The following is a 22,503-nucleotide window of genomic DNA, read 5'->3' as shown; positions in this document are numbered from 1 at the left end:
AGTTGGTATTATTGAGAAATGTCTGTCTGTCTGTATAATGTATGTTTCTAACAGTTTTCCATCTGTCTATGTATGGTCTCATAGGATCTACGAACCGCATTTTTCATCCAACTTCATTCAACTAGCCACACCTTGAAGTAATTCAATCGAACATTCATTATTTGCTCTCGATTACTTGAAAGATTCATTGCATAATATCAGATGGCTAACTTAAGGTTCAGACTGTGCAGGCAGCACACACCACAGTAGCTCGCGAAGAGCAAGTTGTTTTGAGTGACGATATGAAATTCGACATCAATATTGATGCTTCCAGATTTCGTTTATATATTTGAGTAAGTAATTAGAAAGAAAACTACTCATGTGATTTTGGTGCCGTTTTGGTTTCCAGAATTTGAGACACATATGGATCGATACGAAAGCACATACGTACGTTAGCGCTATTAATGTTATGTTGTTTGGATCTCTGTACACAGACTGGATAAACTAATCACAGAATTAGAATTTCTAACTCGACTCTCACCAACACTTGCACCAGTGACAAACAGGAACACCATGCACCCATGGCCATACTGTATGTACCTTTTCTTTATCGAAATTTGTTGCCCAAAATCTTACTTAGCCGAAAGGCTTAGCATACACAGTAATATCATCAACTGTAAAAGTTAAGCAACACCTAATATAAGTTTACTGTAATTTTATATTAACGTTAAAGAGGTCTACCTAACACTCTAACAGAGGTCTAACCATTAAGTTATATTAACTAAGTTATAGATATCTAAATTACTTTAGTTTATAGCCTAACGTTGTACGAAGAGTAATTTTCAATGTTCTCAACACGATTTCATTATAGTTGGGTCTAAACGACCACATACACAACTAATATCCTGTAAAGTGTAAATCGCCAGCAACAGACCAAGCCATCCCGCGGTCTTGCTACTGAACTCCAGCCGTAAGTTCCGGGAGGCAGCAACAACAACAGGTGGTGGATATTAATTGCCACCGGTCTCAAATATCTGTGCTGCCGTATACGTATTGCGAGAACAGCAGGACACATCAAACGAAAGACAGAGCGTAGCCATGATACAGCATTACCCATCTTTCATACCTTGTGTGGCGGCTGAAGTACCCTATGCAGCGTTGGTAATTGATCCTCAAGTGGCAAATATTCGTTGAAATGAAAGTGTGGGGCTCTGGTAGGCTCTGCAAAGACTGTACTAGCGAAAGGATCCGTGTCGTTCATAAATTGCACCCGGCATGTAAACGTCGCCATGATGATGCCAGTTGCTGCCTGTAAGCTGCGCCGCGATGCTACGGCTCAGCTGGCTGGCTCTCTCACTAGGCACTTTATTACTCCCCAATCCAAATGGACACTTGTGGATCGATGACTGACTGCCAGGAGTGCGTTTACGGCAGCATGCCGTTCTCTCTTTCCGTGACTACAAACAAATGCACGTCTGACAGCCAGCGTGCGCAGTGGTGGTGAAAAGGAGCTGGTAGTATGGTACTAGTATTTTTTTCAAAATAGGGGGAGTGCTTTGGTAAACAACGACTCAAACTGTTTTTTCGCGCCTTGTGAAAGGCAGTTTCGTGTAGCATACGATGCTTGTTCTTTCGAAAGGTTCGAATGTTCGTTGTTCCGAAGCACAAGTTCTATATACCAAGATGTTACTTAATAATATAAGAATGAAATACTGGGTTTGTTAATCCGAACGCTAAGTTTGTGGCGTTCATTCATTCATTCATTTTCATTTCATCACGGTATACAAGCTTCAGCCAGGGTTAATTGTTCTTCAACATGTCCCTTCACATATTTTTAAAAAAGAAATGCAATGCTATAATAACAAAGTGATACAAAATTAATATACGAAATCACTGAAGAAAAAAAAAAGGAATGATCGAGCAGGCCTCACTGCTACAGCAACATAAGGCTATAAGGCGTAATGAATTAGGTTCGTTAAAAAAAAGTGCGTGCTAAACAAATTTATTCCGTTTTCGTTAGCTATAAGGAATGACATATGCCTTTTCTCATTTTCGGATAAACGAACCTTCGGCATAATAACGAATTGTAACCGCAACACCTTTTCCTGCTCGTCAGCAGGAAATTAGGGATAAACTTTGATGCTTCGGATTTCGGTCTTGCAGTCTGTTTTTCTTCGAGAATCTCGAGACTTCGTCACGGTTCCCATCGGTGGCGTTCCCGTTGCACATAATAGAGCTGTAAGTGTCTCGTTGGAGCTACAATTGAGTTACACATCTCTAGAGGAAGAAGATTCATCTTTTAACTTTTTTGCGAGATACTTAGAAACCAAACACTGTGTGAAATGTTAAAGAGCGTACAATTCTGAGAGGAAAATCGGTTTTGAAATGCCTGAGACATCCACAAAAGCAAAGTAAAACAAAGCGATCCCAATAAAAGATGAGCCCCACCTTTTATTACAATCGCTTTGTTTTGGATATCTCAGCCATTTTCAAAAACAATTTTCATCAAATAAACTTCGAATTCCTCTTAGAATCATATTTTTCATATTTCAATGAAGATTTCTCATCTATTTTGTTATCTCAAAAAAAAAAAAATCATCATCATCAAAAAGTTGGAAATCTAAAACTCCATCTCAGCCGAAACTGTACTATCCCTTTAGGGCCTAATGGCACAAAATGTTATAGATAATCCCAAGGAAGATACAAACAATGAACTATATATAGAACAATTGTTGTTAAGAAAATCTCAGATAACCACAACACATCATGAAAATTCTCCTCGTCTGTAAATCGATTCAACATCAAGTTTATACATCCAAGCTTTGATTATGAGGGGGTAAAATTAACATGAGTCGCCCTCATTGAGAGCATCGTTTGGGTTGGGAGAAAGGAGACTCATTCTCACGCAGAGTTGAAATGACTTTGTGCATGAGCATGTAAAACATGAGGAACAGGAGGAGGAGGAGGAGGAGGAGGACGGCGACGACAACGACATCAAAGACAAATGTCCATGCCTATTAGTGTTTCGGGGGGTGGAGGGGCGTGATTGTGTACTCCTCTTCGAGTTCTCCGCGCTCACTCGTTGGTTAACTCACTCCTTTCCATGTGTGGACTGAGTCATGAACTGCATATTATGTTCTGTGAAAATAAGCGAAATTAAAAACTTCAGAACTTCTGTAGTTATTAATCATATTTTGATTGATTTTCCAGTATTGTGCTTGTTGAATTGTACTCTTTCTTTTCAGACTATCCCGCGGGATGGCATAGCTTTGCTTGAGGATGACGGGGATTCAGATTGTCAACTTTTTGCAAGATAAAGCACCACTTGTATGAAACATTAAAGAGCATACGATTCTAAAAGGAATTAGAGACTCATTAACACTGATGGAAATCAGTTTTGAAAAGGTTAAGATATCCTAAAGTAAAACAAAGTGGCCTATTATAGTACAAGGCGGCTCGCTCTTTTTACTAGGATCAATTTGCTTTGCTTTGTTTTTGTTTTTGTTTTTTGATATCTCAGCCATTTCAAACCGATTTTCACATTAAGAAAATCAACTTTTAATTCCTTTTTAAATTGTATTCTCGTCAGTGTTTAATTTAAGTGTCTTTTTTTTAATTATCTCGCAAAAAGTTAAAACCTGAATCCCCATCTCAACTAAAACTGTACCATCCCTTTAACAATTTGAATTTATCTATGAGATAAAATTTTTATGGAAATGTTTTTAATTTGATAGATAGAATGGGCCTATAGAAAGACATCGAGAAAAACATCAAAATTTTCCCTGTTTTTCTCGGAACAATTTTGTTTGAGAATTTAGGTGGTTACGCGTGGCGAATATTGTGGACTCTTTCTCGTCACAACATGGGATACTTGAATAGGAGAAAGTAAACACTCCGTTAAAGTTTGGGGGCGTCGGAATTTCTGTGACGCCATAGAATAGCCAAGAGGGTCAGCTGAGGTTACGATTACCTAGATATGACGTCAAAATTACAGCGAACAGTAGCCAGAACAAGCTGCAGGTATTGAGTTACGAGAGAGGCTGTGCGATATTTCACAAGGTGTTTATCTCTCGTCAGCTGCCGCTGATATTCTTCGAAAATACTCACTGCATGAAAGGGGCAGATATTATGTCACTAATTTTCCTGCACTCCATGAACACTAAACTACAAAAGATGAAGGGATGATTATGCTTATCCTCTCCCTCCCTCCACATCCCACCACAATCATACCCCTCATTGAAAATCATTACATAATCAGCACCAAAGATTGTTTTGTATTGGATTACTCTAGAGCGAGAAAAGTGACCAGCCGATGTTCGCTGCGTGATTGGCAGCTCTCAGAATCACCTGCTATATAAAACTATAAAGCATGTAACTATAGGTGGCGCTATTATAAAATCAGTCACCACTGTGCACTGTGAATGACACTACAGCCAGAGCAGGCTGAGATTAGTATGAACCAGTGCCGTATACAGCACTGGTATGAACGACCCGCTTGAAGTTGGTGTAGACGTCAGAACGCAAGACACCTCATACTTGTTTGTTTGTTTGTTTGTTTGTTTGTTTTTGTTTGTTTTTTTGTTGGTGTTTGTTTTTTGTTTTTTGTGTGTTTTTTTTTTTTTGGGGGGGGGGGGGGGTGAACTCTACATCATTCTGTCTTATTCTAAATGCCTTCTGTTCGTCTGTTTTTGATACTTTCGAAAATAAGTTCTGGGAAATGATAATCTCCCAAAAAAACTTTAGCTCAGTATTAGTGATAACATTTTAGATCGAGGATTACTTGACATTGTGTACCACAAATTTTAACACAATTGCTTTCAGCAGAATGAATAGCAGATCATTATACGTGTGTGCTGGCCGTTTGAGTTGAATTGAATGCATGAAATTGATTGTTTGATGTAGCCAGTAGGCAACCAACCACGGGACTGACGTGTCCCGTAGAAGACGCGTCGCGACGGCTTATATAGTCCGCTATCAGTCGGCAATGAGAATAGGGTGCCTTGCCTACCGTGGGCACTCGAACCAGGGACCTCGCGATTGAAAGTCCTTTGTCTTATCCGCTGAGCCACAACAGCTCTTCAACAGCTCATCGATCAGTGACGTGGAACGTCACATCACCGCTGGTGGCGCTGTCCTAAAGTGAGAAAATAACTGCTGATCAATTATTTGAACAGAATGCCAGTGGGAAAGAGATTCGTAGTTTGATAAGCATTCTTCCTTGTTATTCATTTAGAATCTATTTCAAAACTAATGTACAATTGGATTATAATGTGAGTGTCCATTCTTTGGATGTTGTTGTTGTTTGTTGTTGTTTTTTTAACTGTTCTCGTAATACAAGGCTGTTTATCCCCCATTTATCATCAGATTATGCAAGTCTTTTGAAGTTTTGGTCTGTTCAACTCTATTCTACAAGAATTTACACTTATCACATAAAACGACGGCAGTATACATTGGAACTACACGAGCAACTGGTCTAATGTAGGTATTAAACAGAAACGAACAAAGTGTAGAACAAGGGAACCGAACTATAAGTCAACCGTAGAGAGAAGAAAGTATGCGTGGATTTAGATTTATATACCTGACAGCATAATTGAAAAACTGATGTGATTTGATAGGAAATCTATAGTCACAATAGCCATGAACCCGGTATTGAAGGGGGAGGGGGTGAGAATCACCTTGTCCATTTACTACATACAGTTGCGGATCCAGGGGGGATCCGGGCGCGCGCCCCCTTTGTTAAAACAAAAGAAATGAATGAGAAAAAAAATATTGGGCGAGGGGTGCGTGCGCCCCCGTTTGTCTCCCTCTTAAATTTTGTAAAGGCGCCCCTCTTTACGGAATTCCGGGATCCACCCCTGACGTAGCAATACATAGTGTCATGGGTGTCCCCGTTGCACTATGAATTATTTACATAGTGTAATGGCTGTCCCCTTAATGTGAATTATCGTAAATTTGCATTTTGTACAGACATAATCTCAGACAAGATATACTCTTCGTGTACAGTTGAATAAACAAACGAACAAGAATTACAAGTCACTTGACACTCTACCCGATATCCATGGAATAGGTTTAAAATGGGAAAGGGGAATTATGGGAAAACCCTTTGCTACCATTCCTTGCCGTCTGATGACTTAAATAAACGAAAAATGTAAGCCCTATAAGGATCGCGTGGAGATTCGGAGAATTTTTCTTTGATGTATTGACTGCTTTCACTGGCCGCACACAAAGTTTTTATTTGTTACGGCAGTGTATTATTTTCCATGCTGTCATTTCGTATTCTTTAATTTAAACTATTATTTTTATTTTTTTCAGATTAAATGCCTTGAGTTGGGGTTCCAAGGGCTTGGCTGCAATACGCATAATATTCGTTGTATCAGCCATATCAAAACAAAGTTCTATGAATTAGTTATGAAGGCATGCAACTATGCATGATAAAGGCCCAGAATTTCAGATACAGTACCTTTTCATTCACGACACGAAGGTGCAATGCTGCCCTCCTTCGGTAAAACTGAATGCAATTTGCGGAGACATTGAACATTCTGTGTATACCAATTATTAGCAAAACGAGTCTGTCCTCTACGGTGACACATGTCATTTGCTCTGCGACAGTATTACCCCGTCCTAGTTTCTCCAAGGACTTAAGGTTAGGGTTGTGATTTGGTTTTAGGTTTAGTTTGATGCAAGGGTTGGGATTGTGGATATAATCTATGTTTGGCTTAGCATGCAGATATTTAATGGGAGCAATATTTGTCGCAGGAGCAAATGTCATGGAACCGTCATTCACATCGGCTTCAAGGAATATATATTTATAACCAGGTAAGACGGGTCTCAGCCTATCATCCAGCCTCAAAGAAGAAATATAGCCCAATTTAAAACTGAGAGACTGATTATGTGCCATGCGGTTCTTTTTTTTTTTAAATCAAAGTCCCGTGATAGATGTTCGTTTTGTAAAGAAAAATTGGAAGATATTGTACATTTCTTTTATGAATGTGAAATAGTTATTAGTAAGTCAATCTGGAATGAAACTGAAAAATGAATAAATGAAGGTTCTAGCGCATAGATGAAATTTCGTCTGGAAAATATTTTTGGTTTTAAAGAAAAGAGAAACAATGCTCTAAATTGTGTTGTGATTTTGATGAGGCAACAACTGTTTGAAAATAAAGTCCCTAGGTTTAACTCTATGGAAGAAAAAAATCGAATATTATGCAGATGAGAGATATATTTATTCTGTATCGGGTACTCTCAACAAGTTCGGTTTAAAGTGACAGTCATTCCAACATTTTGTTTGTGTAAATGTTTACGAGAGAAATGTTAAGAAAAAAAAGGAGATTATGGTTGAATGTTCTGAGTTTTTGTTATGTTGACATGGAGATAATAAAATAGTCCATGGAGGGCTAAAGAGTTTGGAAAAAAGAAAGTCCCGTGATATAGGGCTAAATGTAGGTTCTTTAAGATGATTACATGCAAATATTGATTTTTCAGGAAAAGGTAATCTTAATGCAGTATACATTTTTTTTTTCTCGAAAGGAAAGATTTCATCCTGAATGTAATGTGGAGTAACTCGCAACACATTGCAGTTAAGTGACGGACAAACAGAATAACTATTACAAACAGTCATGCGTATCCAGAAGCATACTATCCGTATACTGCAGTATTCCGTACACTCATCGGGCTCAAAGGCATTGAAAGGTAATGATTTTATTATCTGATGCTTGCACTTACAACCTCACCGGAGTAATGCAATCAACCATGTTCTATTGTGGCGACGTAATCTGAACATCCTTGCACAAAATTATTTTCTTCATCATGATTCCTAATAATAATATATGAAAAACAAACAAACCAAAAACAAGCATCATAGTGTTTCCCGCAAGGATAAAACAATTATCATTAACAAACCTTGACATTACATTGTATATATCGTTGATTTTGTGCTTTACGCATCGAGCCTGATTACTGGTGGAGAGAGAGTAGACCTACATTAGAAATTGCATCGTGTTCTGAGCATGCGTCATACAATCATCAGGAGTCTTGATGGAGCTGTGAAATCAAGAAAATCGTGAATAACAAATCAAATGAAAGAGTATAGGCCTATAAGAGAACCGGGGGAATTGTGCGTCTGATCTCACTTTTTTTTTCTGTGTCACTCACCAAAACATTGTTCGATTTAAAAAAAAAAAAAAAAAAAAAAAAATATATATATATATATATATATATATATATATATATATAAAGACGAATGTTTACTTTGCAGCTTACAGCTTACCCATTATAGCGTGAGATGATGTACTTTTTGATGTACAATTGTCATTTTTGCTACACTTACAGATTCTGTTATTTGATGTGACTACTTGGTCAGTGAGGACCAGTACACGAATGTCTCCACAATGTCTGACCATTATGTAGAAGGTGCAGAGGTCACATTGCATCATTGCATATACATGTGTATCATATTGGCCATATTCTATGAAATAATCATTATTTACTGTACACTAAGTTTTTGTTTTTTTAATAATTGTTTTGGATATAAACTCCAAATTTTATTGTCCGAAAATGAAAATTCTTTTTTGCCCAATTGATCGTGGGCCCGGCAGCCACTGAGCAGCGCCAGATCGACGTTGCTCTAACCTTTTCAACTGTTGAACGGCAAACAAGGTAGCAGCAACTCCCATCTTTTAACGTCTTTTGGTATGACGCGACCGCACTGTAAAAACATGGGTGTTAGATTTAACACCACGGGTGTTAAATCCAACACCGATCAAACTTCAATAAAGGACCACACCCACAGGTGTTAAAAATGCACTGTGATGGTGTTGAAAAGTGTTCACTTGACACTTCGTGGTGTTAATTTGACACTGTACCTGGTGTTATTTTGACACTGTATTGGTGTTAATTCAAAAATGACACCACATGGTGTTGATTTGATATTTGTTGGTGTTAATATCAATGGTTTAACACCCGTCCAGCTTCAATAAAGGACCACACCAGCTGGTGTTACTTTGGTGTAAATTTATTTTCACATTTTTTCAAAAATCTAGTATTTTAATGTAAAATTCTTGATCATCTTGTTTAAATCAAAAATCAACAAGAAGTGCAGTTACTAAGAAACTCTTCAAAAAACAGTTTAAAATTTGGAAATGACACCCGGAGGTGTTAATTTAACACCATAAATGAGCACCGGAAATTTAACACCAGCTCGGTGTTCACTATTTAACACCGGACTTTTTGCAGTGCGGGGTTCGAACCCACGACCTCCCGATTGTGAGGCAGCCGCTCTACTTACTGAGCCAATTTTCAATTCGATATGTCAAGTCAATTCCTTGAGTAAGAACAGGGAAATAGTTCGCGCTATTATATTTTCGTTGTCATCTTGCACTAAGATGCACAAACATTTACTTATCTTTTCTTTTTTCACGATATTTCAACTTCAAAGAAGAGAAATACCCTTCAGAAAGATCAAATCGTACTAGAAATTGAAAGATTCAACAATGATGACTTGGTAAATTAGAGGGGACCCATGAGTTGCTGATTTGAATATGAAATAAATGAATAAACAAATGATCCTAAAAGACATTACTGTGGAGTTCCACTTGGTATCCTCTCATTTATATTCTTTGCAGATGATTCAAATCATTTCCTTGTCCACAAAAATCCAAATACTCTCGTGCCCACCATAAATTCCGATTTGCAAGAAGTTACTCAATGGATTAGAGCAGGTCGTTATGCCTAAAAATCTTCAGAAAAGTAAGTACATGGTTTTTAGCAATAAGATAGGAGCCTTGATAACAGTTATCATATATTTGATGACACTCCCTTGATTTTTACCTGATTTAGATTTCGCAACTTTAGCATGATGGGACATAATATCACGACTGTTACTGATATCTCTGTAGTTCGCATAAACATGTCAGATGATTCTAAGCTCCATGATTTTTATTTCTGATTTTCTGTGGGATTCCAATAAAACATTTCTGTCCCGTTTATTTGAGTCAAATCTTTTTTGTCAAAGCCATCTTGAACACACACTGGTTGCGGTTTCCCTTTAAAGCGTTTACAAGACTGGTTTACATTTAGTTTTCAAGCTACGTGTATCTAAAGTTTGTGCAATTTTAGAGTAGGCCTATAGTTTTTTTTTCAGAGAAACAGCGCGATATGATGAAGAAAGTTTTTAATTTCTTTGTGCCGAGGCGTTTCCATGACGACAAGGTTGGGCAACACTTCCATTGCAGAGGTTGCACCAATCCGTTGTGCAATGTTCCGTGCCAGCATTACTATGATGTAAGTGTGAAATATCAATGTCATTTTCTAGTAATGAAGGCTGTACCTCACGTGTAAGTATGAATACGATGCAAGGAAAACGTCACAGAAAAAATGGCCATGTAATATCATATATGACAATTAATGGAATTTCATGGCAATTAATAACACTTCATGCAAATCTTAAAACACAAAAGGAATAATACCATGTGTATTTCAGAATAGAATCTAGAAAAACGTATAAGCAACCGTAAACATTTACAATTTTCTTTCTATATCGTATCAAAGAAAGATATTCTAAGTTCCCAGTTTCAAGTATTTCCAGCGAATTACCCAATTTGTCAGACTTTGCACATTCCCTGCTTATAAGTAATAAAAACGTGTTAAAGGCGCATAACGTTTGTTCATTGTATCTGGTTGTGTTTTTTTTTTTTCTTTCGAGAAACGACTGGGAGGCAAGACTACTGTGTTGACATCCCTGGCAGTATTCATTAATGGCGTCACACCTATTATCTCGCGGTATCAATCAGCGCAGCCTTTTCATCTGCAGAACTACATGTTGTCATTCGGCTAAACAGCTGGGTCTTGTCACCCCCGTCTCCCACCTCCTTCCATTAGGCGGCATCCATGCCTGACGGACCCCGCGTGTGAGATCTCGTCATGGGGAAGAACGATCACGCCCTCTCCTAATAATTATTTCTTTTAAAATAAGTTCAACAACAATACCAACAACAACAACAACGAGAAAAAAGTCTGTGCACACACATATTTATATACACGTATATATGGTTATATACACATACAGGCCTACATAAAATTATATACACGTATATATACACTGTATATACATTATATATATATATATATATATATATATATATGTATATATACGCGCGCACAAACACACACCCACACACACACACACACACACACACAAACCTTCTTGAGGTACTCCAGTATATGACGGTGAGCTATAGCGACATAAAAAACGAAAAAGAATGTTTTAATAACATAATATTTCTCATGATATATTTTTCGTCTACGGTAGATATAGACATACCGGATTACAACGTGACCATTCAGTTTTGACTCTGTGAGACCGAGAGCAAAATTCATGACAGCGTGTGATGTTGTGTGTGTGTGCGTGTGTGTGAGTGTGAGTTTGCGTGTGTGTGATTGTGTGTGTGCGTGCGTGTATGTGCATTCGTGTGTGTGTGTGTGTGTGGAGCTACGAGAACATGAATATTATGAATAAAAAATACGTACGGTGTAATAGAAAATGAATCTTTAAATAAAAGATGATTCCCAATATTGTTCGAATCATTACGACTACACAGGTATCCAAAGCTGGCAAAAAGATCAAATTTCTCCTCCTGATGCTCACTATTATACTCTTCATGGATTCAACTATAATACATTGATGCATATAGTTCAGTTAACATGGTTTTCGCACATAATCATTATTATATACATCATACGAAGAGAAGAAAAGAGATATTCTCTTTGAATATCTACACTAGTTTCCAGCGACACAGTCAATTTGTCAGCAATAATTAATCAAATGTCCACAATACGTACATACACACAAACATACATGATACATACTATACTATACCACATGAGGCACTTTTTTCATTTCATTTACGGTATAATTGCATATTCCCAAGGCATAGGAAGCCGTGAAAGGGCAGAAGTATACATATAGGAGAGAAGCCGGACCGTATTGATCGTACAACATAGTCCAATCCCCGTTTCTTCTGACACTTCAGGGTCCCTCCCCCTACCACTCCCCTACCCCCCCCCCCCTCCACCGTTTAGCTCGCGGTAGGTCGTTAAACGTTAATGGGGTGCACTTAATCCGACATCTTGTTGGACCTCAGAGCGTAATAACTGCTCGTCACCGACTTTAAAGTACCTTCCAACATCATGCTCAAACTGGCCTAATATTTTCTTTTAAATCAGACGAGCAGACTGCATGATAGATATTTCATAAAAAATATAATTAAAGTAACAAAGCCATGCAGTTTTATTCTTTTGAATTATAATTACATAATAGTCAAATAGCTGTAGAGGTAACGATGCCATTATCTTACGACGCCTCTAATTGAACTACACATCATCGCTAGACGTTTTTTTGTTTGTGGTGATCTCAATGAGAACAATACGTTCCCTTCGATCAAATCATTGTAGTCTTTCGATGGCCTTGTTGGACGGTTTTTATAGGACGAAAAGGGGTTGTACATACTTAATCATTAATCAATCAAGTTCAAGTTCAATCATAGTTTATTTCCAATCAGAGAAAATCAAAACGTAATGCAAAGTATACATATCATAAAATGATATTGTCTACACTTTTACAAAAGGTTCATGTAATATACGAAATAAATTATATACATCAACATATGTACAATAATCAGAAGGAACGATGCGTATACATGTATACTTCGCGAGCTTTCAGAAAATAACTTCAATTTTGGAAAATAGCGATCCACAAAAAAGCAAAGCTTGTAGGACGTGGATCCCTAGATAATTGATGAGTAAGCAATATATTATTCAAGTTTGTTTTATTATTTTCTTACAGCATTTATATTAAATATAGATTACTTAAGTCGTTTGTAAAAATATAGCTATACGCTGGCTTCGACAATAATAGGAAATAAGTATCAATGCTAATGCCCAGACGGTGTTCATTGAACTGGTGTACCTGGAAAATATAAGGACGACACACTCGTACAGACATTCAGTTACCCACACACATATACGACGCGAGACAGTACCGAGAAGAGAGAAGACGGTGACAATACAAGTCTACGAGGAACAAAGACAGGAAGGAAGAGGAAAGAAGAATAAAGAGAGAAGAGAGGTCTGCATACAGAACACGCCAAGTGCTGCGACATCAGGACAGGTGAAACCTCAAGCATAAATTAAAACAATTAATTCAGATTATCTAGAATTATAAGTAGATAACAAATGTTTTCTGAATTTGTATTTAAATGTGAGGAATGAGGGTGAGTCTTTTAAGCTATTATCTAGATTATTCTAAAGTCTGGGTCCGGTATACAGAAATGTATTTTGGGCATGTACGGTTCTCATGAATGGAAGATGGAATTCGTTGGATCGTCGCGTAGGATAGTTATGTACATGACTGTTTCGATGAAAAGAGTCGTGAAATATTTTGGGTAAAAAATCAAAAACATCATTTCGATAACTTTTTTTATTTTCAAATTTACAAACAAATGGGAGAGTTGTGAGTTTATGTCATCATTTTCAATTTGTGTGGATGCAACCAAAATTACAAAAATTTCATAGCTTCCTAGTTATCATGTCCAACTCCAATGAAAATCTCTACCATTCTACTCGTTTGGATTTAATAAATTTATCGAGGTCACCCTGAACATGACTATGAATTGTCCCTTTAATGTTCTCACATGGTGAGGAACATTCTATATTGACAGCAGTTGCCTCCTTGTAATCTTGTGGAGGATTGAACGTTATGCATCGATGTTTTCAAGGGACTTTTTACGATGGAAAGCGTGTCTGAAATAACATTCGTGGGGTACATGTAAATGTGATTGGAAATGATCAAGGGTAACACTGACATGATGTGATACTGAAGTATTTTAATTTCAGTTTATATCATTCAAACCAATGGCAAATACATTTCATATCCCAAAAAGAAAGTAAGGAAAAAGGATATATTTACCGTACATTTTTAAGAAACTGACTACTATTGAGGGTGAGAAGGCAAAGAGATTCGCCTTATTCAAGAATTGAGAAAAACTTTCGTTTGTGTGTTTGATTGATTGGTTTTTGTGTTTTTTGTGTGTTTTTGTTGGTTGTCGTGGTTGTTTTTTTTTTTAGGAGGCGGTAAGCTGAACATATAGCTGTGGAATATACCAAGGAATAAACCCTATAGATGTTACCACTACATGATGTTGCAAACAGCGCCGCAAGCAGCCCCCTGTTGGCCGCAGTATCATGGAGCGAACAAAACAAGTCACAAAGATTTCGTCATGCAACCTCAATCCTTTCCTATTTCTTTTGCGCCATTCTCTGCTCATAATGTACCAAACGTAATGAAACGAGTTAAAAAATAAAAGCAAACCTGCAGGAAAGTACCCTAGTTCATCTCTACCAGATATAATTACTCCACGACCTGACTCTTGTGCGAGTTACATTTCGATATCTGGGATAGGTGCTAGCTTAGTACGTATGCCGAATTAGTAGGCCTACATTGATTTATTCTCTTTAAAGAGGGTAAGAGCAACATACGTATTACATATATCTATTAATTTACATCTATATCTGCATGTTTACATGTCTGTGTGTTAGGGTTTGTGTGCTATACAACGTCTATCATGCTCACAGCTTATGAACAGTGCGTGCACACGCAAAAACATCAAACTCAATATGCAGTGTATCGGAATGATCACTTAAAGGACAAGTTCACCTTCATACCTTCATAAACATAAGGATTGAGAGAATACAGCAATATTAGTAGAACACAATACCAGTGAAAGTTTGAGGAAAATTAGACAATCGATGCAAAAGTTATGAATTTTTTAAAATTTTTGTATTGGAACCGCTGGATGAGGAGACTATTAAGGCTCGTGATGTCACATGAGTACAACATTATAAAGAAAATGTAAAGAAAATTCAACATATTTTCATTTTTTTCACATAATAAAAGAGCACTTGACTTGCCTCTTTCTAAAGGCAGGGGGAATAATATTACCCATAATATATGTCAGTAAGGAGTCAAGGGAATGTGCACTTTTGTCAAAAGATGAAATTTTATTAAATTCTCTTTATAGTTTCCTTATAGTGCTGTACTCATGTGACATCATACGTTGCAGTAGTCTTCTCATCCAGCGGTGACTGCACAAAAACTTCAAAAATTCATAATTTTTGAACAGATTGTCTGATTTTCCTCAAACTTTCAATGATATGTTCTACTAATATTGCTACATTCTCTCAATCCTTATGTTTATGAAGGTGAACTTGTCCTTTAAGGCCTATAACTTGCCCAACAATACTGGTGACCCGAATGTTGGTGACAACGGTAAAAGAGAACCAAGCGTGTCTGTATATAGGAGACAAGCTCTGTTTCTGCGAAACGAATCAGTGTATCGTTGACATTGCAAGTTTATTATGAAGCATGGTACACACACACACACATACACACACACACAATTACAAAGTTAAATAGAATTCATATGGAGACAATATGGGAAGCTTTCCTTCCAATCATCGTTGGATTTGTTATTCTCTAGATTTATAAGATGGGCATAAGAATATTTTGATTATTTTATATTACTTCTGAAGACGGTTTTTGCTTTTTCTTCTTTTTTTTTTTCATTGCACCGCAATGTAATTGCCAATGTGTAAACAGTATCATGGGAACGTCCATTATTGGCTTCTATTACTGCGCTTCTTTTGATGGTCTTGATTATGATTTATGAAAATTAATCTCTTGCTGAATAAATGGAAATATAATTGTGGGTTGCATTCATTTATTTCTGCAGGCTGAATCATACATTATTTTATGGAGTAGTACAAGTATAAATCAATCCGGGTTTTGCGTTCATTCGGCTAAAAAAAAAAAAAATCACGCAAAGAAAAAAAAAACTCTAAAAGTGTAGTAAGGATCCGAAAGAAATGATAATTCCATCCATACATACGAACGGATACTTTTATCCCACCATTTTCTTACCTGTCTCTTCTTTTCACGTTCGGCTCTCATTCTGCGCCTTTCTTCAATATTGTACGAGGACATTATTTCTCCCGCACGAGCACGGCAACATCCAAACAAAAGTTAGGTAATCCGCGGATTCCACGCCACCCCTGATAAAGCACATTGCTGATAATCACGAAGATGTCAATAAACACTGGAAGATGTCGCGACCCACCACGGCATCTCGATGAGACAGCATTCCTCCAGGGTGGACGAACTGGGGACGGTATGCATCATCCATGGATGCTGCGGAGAGAATATGGGGCAGGCTTCTCGGGGCAAATAAGTGTCAGAACTTTTGATGTCTTAACTCTCCGCGGTAATTGCCCACGCAACAAGATTGATCGACTGACCAAGCCCCATCACTCATAGAAGTCAAACCTCCATTACAGCTTTTTACACACGTGATGGAGTATACTGGGTCTAGAGTAAACACATTATTTGACCTGTCGCTACAAATAATGGCGATATGTCCTGTATAAAGTTGCCCGGTGCATGTGTTTCAGAGTTAGAGCGTGGAACACAATCACACTGCACGTTAATCGCGCAACGCCGGCAATGCCATCTTTTCTCCACACACGAACGTCTTGTCAGTGAGAGTACCGATTATAGGGGGAGACACACAAAAAGAATAAAGGGGAGGAGAGTGGGGGGGGGGGCATCATAGAAGGTGCTAGAATGAGATGAGGGGTGCGGGACCGCAAAAAAAAAAAAGAGTGATACAAAGAGCGGTATATTACATCGAATACATTAATATAAGGAGGACATCGTAAAGGGCAACATAAGTTAACTGTGAAGAAAACAGGCATGTCGACAAAATGACAATGAGAGCCGTGGAATAAGAGGAAATAAAGGGGAAAGCCAGAATCATGTAGTAAATGTACGTTCACAGAAGGGAAAGAGAGAGAGAGAGAGCGAGAGAGCAATGAGACATTATATATCTTTTTACTGTTTAATTGACGCTTCAACAGCACAAGATGTAAATCTACGAAGCACTTCTTTTCGACAAATAAAACAACACCTTACGTCACAGTCGCTGATGTCACTGTTTATGATTCTTTTTTAATACATTTATTTTCATCTTGCTGAATCGACCTCTGATGTTTTGTATATTTAACTTAAAAAACTACTAAAAACATTTAAAAGTTGTAACTACAATTAACCTGTGCCCTAATTTCCCAGAACAAGCCAACAACTTTTCTTCCACTTCTTGTTCATTGCTTTGTTTCAGTTTTATTTAAACATGGCATTATCTTTAAGAGATATATAGTGCCTGCTCTTCTATAGAGAACCCTGCTTACATGATTCTTCTACATCTTCTTCTTCTTCTTTCTCACTCTCTCTCTCTTTCTTTCTTTCTTTTCATTCGCTCTCTTTCTTTCGCTACCATATTTTTTCTTCTTTAAATTACAAGCAAATTCATTTCTAAGACATTCGAGTAATTAATCAACTTTACGAGACTCTTACACAAACGTACACTGTATATTGTTTTGCTGACACAACGCTCTCCGAACAGCCAATACAAGCTACACTAGATTACCTGCACATTGCTTACACATGTTCGCAACAATGCACATTCCCCCGTGAAATGACGCTGCAGGCTTTCCCCTCGAGGTTTACAAATCTAAGGAATTTCAGAAATGTCGGGAATCCACGGGGCGCCCCTTGTTTAGCTCATAACTGGCGCGCATGCGCCGAGCACTTACGACCAATAAAAACGCGATTAAAGCTTTGCATAGTCAGTGAGTGCTTGTTGGCTGCGTGAATATTGAGTTAGCTCCGTCCCGTGATAACTGTGATCGTTGGTACAGTGGGAAGAGTGTGGTTCTTTAACACCAAAATAAATCTTGGACCTCTACCTCGAAAGCTCTTTGTTTATTAAGTTGAAATCTACAATCGTCGATTTCTCATTGCATGTGTAGTTTGAACAAGCCAAGAAAAAAAGCAAAAACAAAACAAAAAACAAAAACACAACATCAACAACATAGTGGAAATAATGATAAAAGGGTTACGATGTCTTTTAAAGGGGAAATCTAGTCCAAATATAAGTTAGTCTGATAAGAAAGAGTAAAATATTACGAGTTCAACGGTAAAATTTTGATCGAAATCGAGTGAAAAATAAGGAAGTTATAACATTTTGAAGTTTCGCTAATTTTTCAGGAAACAGTTCTCGAACAGTCAATATGAATATGCAAATGGCAAAGTGAGCATGTCATCCCCTCACATCTTGCCATAGGCCTATAGTTTGTACATAAAATTTTGAAATTCCCAGTTTTTCATTCAAACGCAATTATGCCCGAGGCTAAAATCCTGATATATCTAACTGATAACTATTCTGAAGTTATTCAACCAGGAATACCATGTTTCAGACTTCAATGACAGAAACATTGAATTTTCGTCATTTTTTTTTTTTTTTTTGTACACGATCAATGGAAAATTGTGAGGGTATGACATGTCAGCTCACTCATTTGCATATCCATATCCACTGTACAAGAACTGTTTTGCAAAAATTAGCAAAACTTCAAATTTCACAACTTCCTTATTTTTCATCCGATTTCAGTCAAATTTTTACCGGTGAATTAGTAAGATTTTACTCTTTTTTTATCAGACTAACTTATTTTTGGACTGGATTTCCTCTTTAAGAGTCGGACAGTCACCGTCAATCGAGAATAAGAGAAGACAGAGAGAAAAAGGGTGGATAAAGAGAGAAAGAAAGGATAGAGAGGAGGATAGAGAGGATAGCAAATATACGGTCAATGCAACAAAACAAATATATAAAACGAACATAATCATTACGAAAAAGTTGCATGTTAGTTGGATATAGCAAACACCTCCGTCACAATAGTATCATTATATCATTATTTTTTCTCCCGAGATACGAAGTATTATGTTAGCTTGCCTTCTTTAGACATCTAATGTTTTCCAAGAACAGGTCAATATTATCTCTAAATATCGTTAACAATTATTGAGCATTGGTGTCACAGAAAAAAAAAAAAAAAGGTGTTGTGTATGTATCTTGATCTACAATTTTTCTCTTTGCTTGGACTTATGAAACGTATGTACGTATAATATTTGTAGTATAAGTATAATCATAATTCTGGGACAACTTCACAATATTTAATGTACAGATTTACAAACCTCGAAATAAAGGTAAGCCGCCTCATTGAATAATGAATTGACTTAATCATTACTGCTTGATGCCATGAATTCTTGGATGTTCATTTATTGCATGTACATGTGCGGGATGAGAAAAAAAAAAACAAAACGAACATCTAATGGTGTTGAGACCTTGTGCTCATGATCGTACGCACTATTACGGTGGTATTAACCGTCGGCGTTATTGAAGTCTTTTCATAGGGTCTTCGACTGGTATAACACACCCACTGAGGGTGTAATTTTTCCCTGTAAGATGCATAAAATGACATATCACCATGTTTAATGTTTGCAGAGCTTCAGGCATCATCGTTAAAAATAAACATGTGAGGCTTATCACAGTAGGCTTATGCAGTGCAATCCTACAGTGCATAACGAAATCAAAATTCACGTCTTGAAATTATCGTCTCTATATCTTTACATACTATGCTGTTCGGTTATGATGAAATTCCGTTATAACGAAAGAAAATCACCAGTCCCGAGGACTTATAGTTATAACGGGAATACACCGTATAGGGGGTCTGTAATCGTCAATTCCATAACAGTAATTCCAGGCAGAAATTTTGACTGCTTGACTCTGTTAGTACAGAGAACGCATTGAATATCATTACAAACTGACTTTTTATGGGTGATATTATACAATATTAATATCTATATATGAAGAGCCTGCTTCCAAAAGGCGCTAAATCCATTGAAAAATGATGGATTTAGCGCCTTTATGATGGATTTAGCGCCTTTTGGAAGCAAGCTCTTCATATAAAAATCATTTAAAAAATGCAATTACAGCAAATTGGCAAATAATGCTTTTACATTAGTTTAAACAAAATTAGTATTTTCACCTAATTTTGAACTGTATAAAAATAAGCAGAATGTTCATGGAAAGAGCTATCTTCTGACAGAGAATACCTTGGATGAATTCGTAGTGTATATATCTTTATTCGTAAAAATTAATCAACACCATTTTAATATGCAACACTTTGAGGGATATACTTGCTTTGGTCCTTTCGGGATTCTTCCTGTAAATATGTGTGTAAAACAATCCGCTTTTTATGATAATTCCGTCTCATATTCATTTCATGGAACATTTTGCGATGCCCTTTCAATACTTATTTCCAACATGTTTAATTTGTGGTACTATAACAAATGAACGCAGTAAATAATTAATTCGTTGCTACTTTGATAAGATCTTCTACGATAAATGAAGTAAATGACCAAGCACCACTTCTGGTATAAGTTATACACTACAGATTCATCGGCACCCCCAACAGAACATCCGGGCAATAGTTTGACGTATCAACGGTTGTGCCACTGCGTAAGCAACCGGGTTAAACAGGCTGTTGAGAAAAGTTATCCATCGAGCAACTTCGTTGAATCCCATTTTTCTGGCGACAAAGTCGTAGAACGAAGGTGACACGCAGTAGAACAAGAGGTTAGTGACATTGGGTATCCAGCTGGCGGCAAAGGCAACGAGAATGAAGGTCAGCGTCTTCATTGCCTTCCGACTTTCCACTGAGGACTCCCTCTCAGGTCGATCCCGAGCCCGCACCTTATCGGGTATTGTTGAGTTCACCGAAAGTACGTAACCCGTTGAGGTCTCGTCCGACTTTACATCGCGTACATGCTTGCGATGGCGCTTTTGCACAATGTCAGTGTTTGTCCCTCGACGCGGGTTGCCATGTGTAGACTTTGAGACCAGATAAGATATACTCTCTACTGTCTTTGCCCCTTCTGAAACGATAGCATCTTCACTGCATCTCTTTTTAAAGGCACGGGAGAGGTCACTTTCACCACTTCCGTTTGGCCGTCCGCTGACTGACTTTGGGAGGCTTCCTGTTCTAACCCTGAAGTTCTTCAATTCGGAGGGATTCTTTCGAGTTAGTCTGATATGGTAGTAAATCCGAAGGTACAGAACGGCTATAATGAAGAATGGACCGGCGAATCGGAGGCAGAACACGAGAAGGCTCAACGGTAAGGTGACCGTGTAGTGTGGTCTTGGGAGACCAGAGCCCGTCGTACCTTCAACGGGGTCCATGAAGTCCCAGACCGCATTGAGAAAACCCCAGATGACGAGTGGAGTAATCCACGTGACAACATTGATGACCACTGCTACATGCTTGCTCTTTTTGGTATAATGTGTTATCGGATGCAGGGTTGCTATGTAACGGTCGATGGTGATGACGACCACGCCCATCACTGAAACTCCGAGGCTTGCATTCATCACTGTTAGGAAGATCACCCCAAATGCATGGCCCAGGACCCAAGTGCCGTACAGGTCAATCGTACAACGAATGGGCATTATCACTGCACCGACAAACAAGTCGGCCAAAGTCATGTTAAAGATAAAGTAATTGTTGTAAGACCAGAGCTTTTTCTGACAGGCAAAGGCCAGAAGGATCACGACATTAGTTGTTATGGTCAATACGCTCAAACAAATTTTCACCAAAAATGTAGAGCTCAATTTCGGTCCTCCGATCTCTGAGACGTTGGGTGACAGAATTTCCTCAAAGTCGTAAAATTCGTCGTGATCAGTAGTGCTGACGAACGGATCCATGTTATCTGTAAGAACAGAGAAATGATGAGAAGGTTTGGTAAAGATTATTCAAATAACATCAAGCTTACCTTCAACATTGCCATTGCTTTGCTCAGGTTTGAATTCGAACAACATGATGTTCTATATGAAATTCTGATCTGTGGGTTACTACATCTTTTATAAACCTTTATATAAGTGACGTTGGGAAGAATACTTTCTTTGATCAACATTTTAATTGTGTACTGGGATGAATGCTGTGAACTCTTCCACCAAAGACTTCTATATACAAAACTTAGGTTTTCTAACCTTCTTTTTTTCCCTGTATGCCTCATGTGAATTTCTTTTCTAAAAAGTTCAAGTTAACTTTAGACAACTTGGCATTGTAGCTGTTTGTCCCAAAAAGACTGAGATATTACATTTTGTACACAGAGCTGCTGCATTTCATCTGCTCTTTTCAATTTTCTTGTTTTCATGTGTATCAAAACGTCAAAATTGATGTTATCGTGTTGGGCAAGGCCAAAGCATGAACATAAACACACGTGATCTACACCTGTAGATATTCATTATCTGGTACAGAATAAAATATATGCTCCACTAACGTCCAGTCGTTACTAAGTATCTTGTATAACCTAATTTCACATGGGTCTGAAGAGACGCAGTATCGTAAAAGGAAGTAATTTCAATTACAGTTACTGCCATGTTCAAAAATCCACAAATTCAATAGATATTGATTGACATAATTATGATGATTATGTGCTCTGATATACTGAATGTCTATGATCTTCTTAATTCCTCACAGTAATCCCTGTCAGCAGTATAAATGTGCGGTCACTGACTGAAAATTCATATT

At 37.7% G+C, this 22,503-nt stretch overlaps 1 protein-coding gene across 1 annotated transcript in view; it reads right to left on the bottom strand.

Annotated features, from left to right (window-relative positions):
• The window catches only part of LOC140232905 (uncharacterized), a 167,174-nt gene extending 165,806 nt beyond the window's left edge, over positions 1-1,368 (bottom strand). The window contains exon 1 of the mRNA XM_072313016.1: positions 1,106-1,368. Coding sequence (XP_072169117.1) covers positions 1,106-1,270 — 165 coding nt within the window. The 5' untranslated portion in view covers positions 1,271-1,368. The remainder of the gene's footprint in view (positions 1-1,105) is intronic.
• Positions 1,369-22,503: the final 21,135 nt, after the last annotated feature.

Source organism: Diadema setosum, chromosome 9, assembly GCF_964275005.1.
Source record: "Diadema setosum chromosome 9, eeDiaSeto1, whole genome shotgun sequence".
Lineage (NCBI taxonomy): Eukaryota > Metazoa > Echinodermata > Echinoidea > Diadematoida > Diadematidae > Diadema > Diadema setosum.
This window is presented reverse-complemented; position numbering and strand designations above follow the sequence as displayed.